The sequence below is a fragment of the Triplophysa dalaica genome, chromosome 20, assembly GCF_015846415.1.
Source record: "Triplophysa dalaica isolate WHDGS20190420 chromosome 20, ASM1584641v1, whole genome shotgun sequence".
Lineage (NCBI taxonomy): Eukaryota > Metazoa > Chordata > Actinopteri > Cypriniformes > Nemacheilidae > Triplophysa > Triplophysa dalaica.
In genome coordinates, this window is record NC_079561.1 from 13773182 (window position 1) to 13784550 (window position 11369).

The 11369-nt window shown below is 41.0% G+C and overlaps 1 protein-coding gene across 1 annotated transcript in view; it reads left to right on the forward strand.

Moving 5' to 3' along the window:
• The window catches only part of epm2a (EPM2A glucan phosphatase, laforin), a 21734-nt gene extending 13516 nt beyond the window's left edge, over window positions 1–8218 (forward strand). Inside the window, exons 3-4 of the mRNA XM_056733571.1 lie at window positions 6556–6800; window positions 7296–8218. Of these exons, the coding sequence (XP_056589549.1) occupies window positions 6556–6800; window positions 7296–7579 (529 nt within the window). The 3' untranslated portion in view covers window positions 7580–8218. The remainder of the gene's footprint in view (window positions 1–6555; window positions 6801–7295) is intronic.
• The last annotated feature ends 3151 nt before the right edge of the window (window positions 8219–11369 follow it).

The following is an 11369-nucleotide window of genomic DNA, read 5'->3' on the forward strand; positions in this document are numbered from 1 at the left end:
GATTCCTGTTTTGTTAACCTGTCTGTATCTGGGTCCTCTGTCCGTGTCTCATGACTAGATAAGTTTTTTTAATCATGTTTTTTTATTGTGCATTGCAATTAATAGAAATCACACCGCAGTTGGTTTATTTGATTTAAGCCATAATAACAAATAGAGCTAACAAACACAATAAAACACAATAAAACATGATTTTTGAAAAATGAGTTCTCATTTTGGAAACAAACACTTCCAATATACACAAACACACGCACACATATATACATTTACACAGACCAGGAATACTACTTCGCACTTCTCAGTAGCCATTAAAAGTATTTGAACTGTTAAGGTCCACGTAAAACTGTCCGAATGTCCTTGCATTATATATCAAATCAAGCATATTGCCCCGAGGAAAATGTAATAGATCATCCTCATTGCTTTAGACCATTAACTTGCAGCAAACTCACTTCACCCTCAATCATCTCATTTATGTCATTCCCTCAGAGAGAGGCAGGTGGGTTTGAGAGGTAAAAATAATCTCTTTTCACCTGATGCCTCTGACCTTCCTGCTTTCATTCCCCCGACTGTCAGTCTGCCTTCTCACATCACTAAACACTCATTAGCATTTCCATTATCTGAGAGCAGAGATCTCACATTCACAGATACAGATGTGTCCAGTTGACATGACTGTCCCTCGACGAGCAGAAATCATGGAGGTTGAAATACAGAATTTTCAATTCTGTATGAAGGTGATCGTGCCTTTTGTTCTCCTGTTGTTCTCTTCTCTTTGTTTTACCCACATCCCTCTCTTCACCTCTTTGCCACATCAATCCATTTCTACAAATGCACATTTAGCAAACATTTTCATCCAAAGCGAGTTAGCGACTTACCAGTTGGAGAGAACATAACACACACGGCGCGATGTGATGTGTCACATGCCTTGTTTTTGTCACATGCATCGTTTGCATCATTTCAAATCATAACCTGTCAATTTGATCGTCAAAAACGACTTTACAGTGTGTGTTTGAGTAAAGAACATAATCGTCCTCTGCTTTTTCTAGGGCGCATTTAGGCTCCCCCAAAACTGCCAAAAGAGATAAGAAATGAAAGAAAGAAAAATCAGGAGCACAACTCCCATCAGTAGATTTGAAGCTCTTGGGAGACGTGCCCAAGAGATGATTTAGCTTGTCATTTGCTGAATGTTACATCCCTCAAATCTAAGTAACAAATCAGAAAACACAGGCTGAAATAAATGCGATGGGTCAAAAATAGTGCCCACAATATCACAATATTTATCCTTATTTAACAGAAATTTTGTTGTTATAATTTTTCATCCAAAACAAATTTGTAAAGTCTATTTTGCCCCTCAAAGGGAGTCCCTAATGCCTGAGTGGTTCAGGATCTCCACAACACCCCCTCAATTTGAGCACTAAACAATAAAGACAAAACAGTCATTAACGGCCATAGATGGTTACTTCTATAAATGATATTTAAAAATCATCTTATAGTCCTCAAGCAGCTGATTGGTATATTGACAAGAGAACATTTCTGCAAATTCAAAGGAAAGCCAAAATCTAGAAAAAGCTCGGGAGCATTTGACCCCTAAATCCTGGTTCGATTGATTAGTGCGAGTTCTTGCAAAAAAGCTCAGGCGCTGTTTACTTACAGCTCCGGGAAAGGCTCTGGGAAAGGCAGGTGGAACCACTCTCCCTCAGACAAGGAGTCACAGGTGTGGACTGTCAGCAAGTCAGACAGAGCATAAAAGAGAACAAAGAAAAAACAGAAGTGTGTGTGGCTGGTAACAGAATAAGCCAGAGTGGACGGTCTGTACCAGGGAAGAAATTGACCAATCTAAAACCCAAGAACAAGGAGAAACTAACAAGAGACGGAGTCATGAGTATCTTGTACTCTCCAACTCATTCCTCTCTTCTGATTCCCTTCCAGATCTTACGTGAGGAAATCAGAATCCTTAAGAGGAGGAACATATCTAAATTAAAGTTTTTCCCCTCTCCGTATATGAATAAAATACTTTATTTTTCAGTTTGACCGAACTACTGCCTCTTGCTTGGTATTTCTATGTCAGGACTTGACATATGGTGGAGAATGCGGGCATAGTGGAAAACTGCACAAGTGTCAGGAGAGACGAGAAAAATGGAGGACGCTTGCTGCAATATTAAGCGCTCAAACCAGTCACCGAGCCTTGCAGGCGGTCCAAATTACTGGGTATGGGACCTCAAGATTTTCCAATTTAAATTATGTTGAAACCTACCCTGACCTCTTTGAGGAAACTTCCCGGCGAGAACGGTGGGCCGCAGCAGACTGGACCAGCCTGTTACTCTATCTTCTAACTGGAGAAGCTCAAAAGGCATGCCGGGACCTTCACAGTTCAACAAGCGACAAGTTATGAAGTTGTTTAAAAGACATTCCTTGCTCAATATGGACTCAGCTTACCTGCCAAAGCACAGCGAGTCCATAGCTGGGGATACCACGCATCACTTCTGGCACGGAAGGCCCAGGTAACAGCATAAAACCGCATGGTGAGGAGCTGGTTGGAGGAAGGTGATGGGCCGGCCGCAGTAGTAAGGGTAGTAATCGATCTATGCATACGTAGGCAACCGTCAGATGCCAAGAGGCATGCAGCACAGCAAGGACCCCAGAAAGTAGAAACCTTGATTGCACTACTTGAGATCCACCAAGTGGCTGTGAGCATGATGAAACCTGACGTGAATAAGAGCCTGTATGGAAGGCCAGACAAGAGCGAGAACCACCCAAGAGAGACCTGGAAGCATACCCCGCAGGGGCTGCGACCCAGCGGAAGCCTAGTCTATGCCGCTGTTTTACTTGTGGAAGAGAGTGACACCTGGCCGGGGACAGCCCAGGGAGAAAGGATCTTATGCCCACGGCCAGTTCCTCTGTGTCACAAATGCACTCCTGTCATTACTTTACCACGTGCTGGGCTCATGAGGGGGCTAATGCTCCTAGAGTTCCCGTTAAGATCAGTGGCCAGGACACAGAGGCACTATACAGATTGCAGTCTTGTGCATCCATGGGGACACAAGGAAATATCCCACTACAAGAGTAAGCATGTTCAGTCCCCAGGGGCGGTGTCAAATGAATGTAGGAATTGTGGATCAGCTGCCAGTACCTGTCCTGATCGGCCAAGACAGTCAAACCTTTTCTGCATTCTTGACCAGACAAACTGGATGGGGGAAGAGACCTACTCGTGGTAGACAAAGAGGCCTGCGATCAAGCCCCCAAAACGCTGAGGAGAACACGCATGAGGGCTGACCAGCCCAGAGGAACCCCTCGATGAGATTAGAGGGGAGTCACTACGAACAAACGGACACTGCCTCTGAAAACCCCAATGCTGTACCCCAAAAACTAAACCTCGACAACATCGAATCCCATGAAGTGTTTTCTGAGTTTCCTACGGCAGAGATATTCCAGGAGGGGAGGCTGGGTCGGTTTGGCACTACGCAACTATAAGATCCAGTTCTGAGCCATGCCTAGGGACATGTTCAAGTGGTCAAAAGGCGGCGACATGATGGGGTGAGTAAGTTGACCTAGCCACATTTTATGATCAAGAATAAAATGTTGACCAAAGAGGAAGAGAAATTGTAGAACAGTTTTTGGTCCCTAAAATCTTCATCTCTAACGTACTGTATTTAGCCCACACCCACCTGATGGGAGGATATTTAGGGGCGGAGAAGACATACGAGCGGATTCTCACCCAGTTCTACTTGCCTGGGCTCAAGAAGGCCGTTGAGAACTATGGTCGGCACTGCTCTGAGTGCCAGCTCCACAGTCCCAAGGTAACCGCCAGCTATTACCTCATGTATTTTTTTCTGTTTGGGAGGTCCCACAGAGTTCAACCGGGTTCTCACCCTTCAAACTCCTCTATGGACGAAGACCACGGGGAAGGCTGGATTTGGCAAAAGAAAGCTGGGAGCAGGGGTCTTCACGACATCACCCAATTACGGAGCATGTCGAGACGCTACATGACTGAATGACGAAGATCTGGCAGGTGGTACAGGAATACATGCAGCAAGCCCATAGGCAACAGGCCAGGTTATATGATCGAGGGGCAACAGTCAGACAGTTCCACCCTTGGGAAAAAACAGCCAACCCCAGCAAATGTTCACTCGCCCAAGAAGAGGCCAACTATCTGGGATACACCGTCGAAGGAGGAAACTTAAAACCCCAGTCTAGAAAAACTGACTCCACACTTACTTGGCCCCGGGCCCAAACAGAAAACAGGTGAGGTCCTTCCTGGGATTAGTTGGATACCACAGGACATTTATACCCAATTTTGCCACAAAGGCGACCCCCCCTTATTGAGTTAACCCGAAAGAATCTCCCGAATTAGATAAAATGGACCAAAGAAATCGAGTTAAAAAAGCCCTCTGTTGCAAACCCATTCTGCAAGCCCCTGACGTCAACATGCATTTTGTGCTTCAAATAGATGCTTCCGAGGTCGAGATTGGAGCGGTGCTATCTCATCTACATGAGGGGGTGGAACAACCCATTATGTTCAATAGCCGAAAGCTGCTACCCCAGGAAAAGAACTATGCCACGATTGAGAAAGAGGGTCTTGCCATGAAATGGGCCGTGGAGAAATTAAGATACTATCTCCTGGGCAGGAGGTTCATCTTGGTAACTGACCATGCTACGTTAAAATGGATGGCCCAAAATAAATGAAAAAATTCAAGAATCACCCGCCTGTTCCTTCACTTGCAAGACTTCCAATTTACCGTAGAACACCGGGCTGGAAGTTTCCATGCAAATGCTGATGCCATGTAAAGGAGGCACAGCAGCTGCAAGGCAAGCTCTCCAAACAGGTGCCTGGAGCTGGAAAGGGGGGAATGTGGTGAAGCAATGTTTTCTCTAGCAGAATCACCTTCGGCACATTGGAGAGCAACACCAGGGAAGGCCAAAAGGGAGGCTGTTCAGGACCAGGGACAGCTCCAGGAAAAGCAGGTGGAACCACTCTCCCCTCTAAGGAGGAGTAACGGGTGTGGACTATCAGGCAATCAGACAGAGCATAAAAAAGAACAAAGAAAACACAGCAATTTTTGTGGCAGGGAACAGAATAAGCCTGAGTGGATGGTCTGTACCAGGAAGGAATTGAGCAATCAAAAACCCAAGAACAAGGAGAAACTAACAAGAGATGGAGTTGTGAGTAACTTGTACTCTCCAACTAATTCCTCTCTTCTGATTTCCTTCCAGATCTAATGTGAGGATCCCTAAAATCTCTAAAGTCAGTATGTGACAGCACGCATGAAGTTAAACAAAACTTATAAGCCACAAACTGAACATTGCAATGGATTCCGTTGTGCTGATAGGGATCGCTATGTTTATATTTACTTAGAATCAGTGACATCGTAATTATGAAAGCGTGGATGGTAAAGAGCATTGTGAGAGCAACCGGGCTAATGTGAGTACGCCCTTTATACTTTGAATATAATGTGATTATGTACATATGTACTTATGTCCTATGTAGTATTTGTGGGTGCAGTATGTATAGATTTTGTTGTCATGTGACCCGTATGATCTCTGAGATCTAAACAGGAATGGAGTTGTTCAACAAGGACCATTTAAACACAACAAATATATTTCAATGTACTTACACCATGGTCTGTTTGAATCCTACACTGTAAACACCAAACAGCTTTCACTTGCAAATGACCATGGTAAAAACATATTTTTGCACAGACTTTGGGTCGGGTGGTTCTTGTCCTCCACGTGGTGCACTAAAATCCTTAACTGCATGGCTAGCCGTGGATTATCCATTACATAAAGTATGCTATACTGTACAGGGATCACAAACTTTTCAGCCTGTGACCCTCAAAATAACGGTGCCACTGACTCGAGGCCCCCTCTATCCTCGGAGGTGGTTAAAGCATACAACCATTGTGCGCAAATGCGCACATGCACTTATTAGGTCTATTCAAACATGTGCATAAGGACAACACAAAAGAGCACAGTATTATATTATTTTATGGTTATTTACTCGTTAGTTTACTTGTTGTTACACATAAACTATGAACTATTACTACAGATGGTCCAATTTCATCAAACTGATTCAAGTGCTGATGGATGCTCTCTGCCTCTTTTCATACCTGAGGACGATGGCCCCTCTAACTGTGGCGCTTCTCCGCCCTCCTCTGCTGGCCTCCCTGCGTTGTCTTTGGTCAATAAAAACCAATGGTTAATTTCGACAAATAAAAGTATCCTAAACTTGAAGCCTGAAAAATTATCTGCGTGCACATGAGACTGTTTAACTTGGTGCTGTAAATGGATGTGCTGCACCTAACCTAATGCAGTTGCTAATGTTGTTAATGTGACGTAATCATATCAAGGGTTACGATCAAGGGGAGAAAATTCCAAAAGATAATGCCTTATTTTTGCACGGTTTTATTTTTATCTTAACTAATATTTTGTTACACTTATTGATTAAATATACTATTTCTAATAAAAATATATATTTCTGGAAATCATATTGCGACTCCGCCATTGCTGCCTTGAAACCACTACATTGGGAACCCCTGCTATACAATATTCTCTCTCTCTTTTCAGGGTTCTGCCTCGGGTCTGGTTGGGCAGCTGCCCCTGTCGGGTGGAACATGTAACTCTGAAGCTGAAACAGGAACTGGGCATTACCGCTGTAATGAACTTTCAGACAGAGTGGGATATCGTGAACAATTCACACGGCTGCCGTCGGGACCTCAGTCAGCCCATGGCCCCAGAAACCATGATGCATCTGTACAGAGACTGTGGCCTTGCTTACATCTGGATCCCTACTCCAGACATGAGCACAGAGGGTCAGAATATGTGTGAATGTGTGGTTAGACAATATATCCTTGAATTATGGACATATTAGCTCCTTTTCAAACCCTACTGATTTACCTCACTACGTACTGCCTATTGCATCCATTACTATCATGAAGCCTCAGAATGACTTGATTTAAATACTGTAAAGCATAGACTAGTACTACATTTTTAAAAATGGTCTATACAAGCAGCTTAATAGTTTTCGAGTTAAATTGCTGTGATATGGAGGCAAGACTGCAATAAATTATGAGCAGATCAACCTAGGTGCCCCAGATATCAATAAACATGTTGACATTTATATGTTCCATAGCAGCATTTACATCTCAAACTCTTGCTTCATCATGAAAATACATGACATTAATGGCATAGAAGACAGTTTATGATAACATCTAGTATAGTGTCGCTTACTGCAACACATTATGAATTATTCATTGTGGTGAATAATTGTTGAGCTCTAATAACTTTTTTTTGTGGCATCTCTGCAGGTCGCATACGGGTGTTACCTCAGGCGGTTTTTCTGCTCTACGGGCTGCTGGAGAATGGTCACACAGTATATGTTCACTGTAACGCAGGAGTGGGCCGTTCCACAGCGGTCGTGTGTGGCCTTCTTATGTACGTGATAGGCTGGACCCTCAGAAAGGTGCAGTACTACCTCACTGCCAAAAGGGCGGCAGTCTATATTGATGAGGAAGCACTAGTGCGGGCTAAAGATGACTTTCTCAAGAAATTTGGACGACAGGGAACTTCTGTCTGCTGCCCAGAGACATGAGAATAATGCTCTCTGCTGGATGGCAACCTAAAAACAATTTAGGGAAAGTAGTTTTGAGACTTTTTTTAAATATATATTATTCAGGCAATGATGCCTTAAGATGGCCTCAGCAAAATCCCTTGGATTTAAAAATTCCTGACCGATTAAGATATCTGGTTGCAGTACACACATAAGGAGAATCTTGACAGAAAAAAAGTCTTGGCACATCACACACTACAGGAGAATATTGAGATTACAGTACCAGTAGATGCATGCATGGCTTAATGTATGAGTAATGTATTTTGTGGAAGTCAAGCGTTCGTTTTGACGTAATAATTTGCTTTGTAATTTTGTACACTTCACTAATGTAATATAATTTAAGGTAGATGAAATGCACATGATCAGTTCGTTCAATTTAAAATACTGGGGAAAAAACAAAAACAAAATTTGTTTCAGAAATGTAAACACAATTGTACTTCTTATACCGAAAAAGCTCAGCTTTCCCATTTACTTCTATGTGTCTAGTGTGTTTTTACCCTAATTTATATGGCGGCGTCATTGACGCATCGCAGCATCGGAGCGAATATTCCAATGACTCGTCTATTATGTTTCATGGTCATTAGGATATTGAGGAAGAAATAAACCTGAAGAATATAATTACAGTTGGAACGGTTAGTTTGCAGCGCTGATAAACTGTAAGAGATATTTCTGGTCCACACATTTTACATTTACATTTAGTCATTTGGCAGATGCTTTTATCCAAAGCGACTTACAGTGCACTTATTACAGGGACAATCCCCCTGGAGCAACATGGAATAATGTGTCTTGCTCAAGGACACACTGGTGGTGGCTGCTGGGATCGAACCAGCAACCTTTGATTTACCAGTTCAGTGGTTTAACCCACTAGACCACCATCTCCACACAGCAGCAGCAGCAGCTCGTATTAACATCTATGTAAAATACAGAACACAATGGACATTTGTGAATTGACAACTCAAGGACACATTATACAGGTATTTGTCCTGTTTACAGTTTAACAAGATGTTCCTACATTTCTGCTATCTATCTCACTTCAGCACCTGTCGCAGTTGACATTTTAAAGTCAGTCACCTCCCTCATCTTGCAGTCTTGACTCATATTGGCTGTTGTGAAAGTACCGACGTCATCATCCCGATTGCAAATCTTATATATCAAACAAACATGTTTCATATGTTTGGGGTCGTCCCGATTTTTCTCAGAGCAGATCGGAAGGTGTAAGATTTGACCTGTGAATGCCTCACATTATGTGATAATCTGGACCGAACATCCGACCCGATCAAGGCCATGGATAAGATTCTTGGGAGGGGAAAATCGTGTGAAAATCTGGTCGAGATTCATGTAGTCTGAGGCAGGCTTTAAAGTCAACCAAGCAAAAAATGTCCATTTTAAATTTAATGCTAAAAGCATATCTTTGCTGTGAATACTTGAAATGGAACATGTTTAAAGTTTACATTGAGAAAAGGCACTTCTTGCCTTCATGATGGATGTTTTATTGTTAATTTCCAAGTTATGTTGGAAAGAGCATCTGCTAAAGGCCTAAATGTAAAATTATGAAATAATAATAGGAGAAAATTTATAAAAAATCTAAAAACTCTATTTTAAACACAAATTAAAAATAACTTATGTTTTAGGTATGTTATGTTTTATGGAAGCATATACATTTGGTAATTTACACAGAATTGAATATAAAACACTTACAGCAGTTTTTTATTTTATTCTCCTTTAAATCGAAAATGTATTTTTTAATTACAATGATGTGTATCTTTATGAAAATGTGATGGTTAAATTATTGATTGCTTTACAGAGCATGTGTGACGCAATGCAGATGCCAATGGTTTTCACATTAACCACCTAACTGCAAATTCATCTTTCGAAAAATCTTAACAGAAGATCACTTCGTTCTTCTTGACACACTTTACATTTTAGGCTTTTGTCTCTCCACTTATGAGTCAGTTACTCTAACATAACCTTCTATTTTCCGTTAACACACGTAACTCAATATTCCTCTTATATTTAGCAGTCATTTTTCTGCCCTTGAATTAAGCTGCCATAATGAAAAGAGCTTTTCACTTGATCTTTAAATAAATAAAGCCTTGTGTCAACACTATACAGACTTTACGTGGGAAACTGAAAAACTTTTTTGCAAGAAATGTTCAGAGAAATGAGATGGTTCATGGCTAAACCAAAAGAAACATAAGAATAAATAATGTGTGTATAGAGGAGAGACAAGAAAAATAAAAACCAAGTCGGCATAGTCTCTCTTTCCCTGGATTTTTGTTTGCCAGACAGAAGAGAATCATCTATTAGTCACTATGACCTACGAGCCTCATTTCACACTATAATACTCTCGCAGACCCACATTTAGATTCTCAACTCCTATCATTCCTCTCTGAAATAAATATGGCCTCCGCACTGCACAATGACACCACCTCTTATGTGAATATAAGTGGAAATGGGGTATCTATTAAATCCAGGAAGGAAACGGCTCTTGTGTTTGTTCATGTCTATTTCAGTCTGTAGGTGAAAAGTGTTTTAAAGGCCCATGGCCATTTACAAGAGGGATCGAATGCTGGTTCGAAAGGCTAATATTATTCATTTATTTTTATGTGATCGTAATGCACCATATCTGTTTGAATGACTGAGGTGGATTATATCAAGCATTTATAAACTGTTTGTGTATGCAAAAGATTGTGTCATAGATGTTGTGTGTTTTTGAGAATCACAGAAGAGTTTCTCTCGAACAACTTCTTTTTAAACAACTGTTTTTATTTATTTTAAAGGGATAGTTCACCCAAAAGGGAAAAAAAAATCATGAATTACTCAATATATAGTTGTTCCAAACCAATGTTTGATGGAACACAGGGAAAGATATTTGGAAGAATGCTTGTAACCAAACAGTTATTGGGTCCAATTGACTACCATATTAGGAGAAATTACAATGATGGTCAAAAGTGCCCTAGAACTGTTTGCTGTCCTACATTGTTGTCCTACATTCTTTAAAATATCTTATTTTGTGTTCAACACAACAAACAAATTATAAAGTCTTTTTTCCTACTAAGTTAATGGGGTTTAAGATCTGTTTGGTCAAGCATTCTTCCAAATATCTTTCTGTGTGTTCAACTCAACAAATAAAATGTCCTGCTTTCCTGTAGTTCAGTGGTAAGAGCATTGCGTTAACAAGGCAAGGTTGTGGGTTCGATCCCAGGGGATTGCAAATACCTATGTAAAATGTATAGGATAAAGCAAAGTAAGTCGCTTTGGATAAAAGTATCTGCCAAATGCCTAAAAAAATGATTCAGATCTAGAAATACTCGAAGGTGAGTAAATGATGACAGAATTTACATTTTGGAGTGAACCATTGGAGGGGCCCTTGACATACAAAGAACATTTTTCCACTTGAATACATAAGACCACATAAACTAAATCATTTGAATCTCTCTCTTTCTCTCTCTCTCTCTCTCTCTCTTCTTTCTCTCTCTCTCTCTCTCTCTCTCTCTCTCTCTCTTCTCCCATTGTAGCCTATTGTACCTAGTTGGTTAATTATGACCTTTGTGCTTGAAAGGCTTACAACGGGAGACTTGTTTTAATTCATAGAATTCTTTCATTCTGCATTTTTTGTCCATACATATTAAAAATTATTAAGAAATATTGAAGAGTCAATTTAAGGCCTTTATATTTCGCTGCAGAAGTCCATATGCAACCAGGCCATTAACTCCAAAAAGATCACTTTTCAGAGTTCAAGAAATAAGCACATTTTATATTTGAAAGCCAT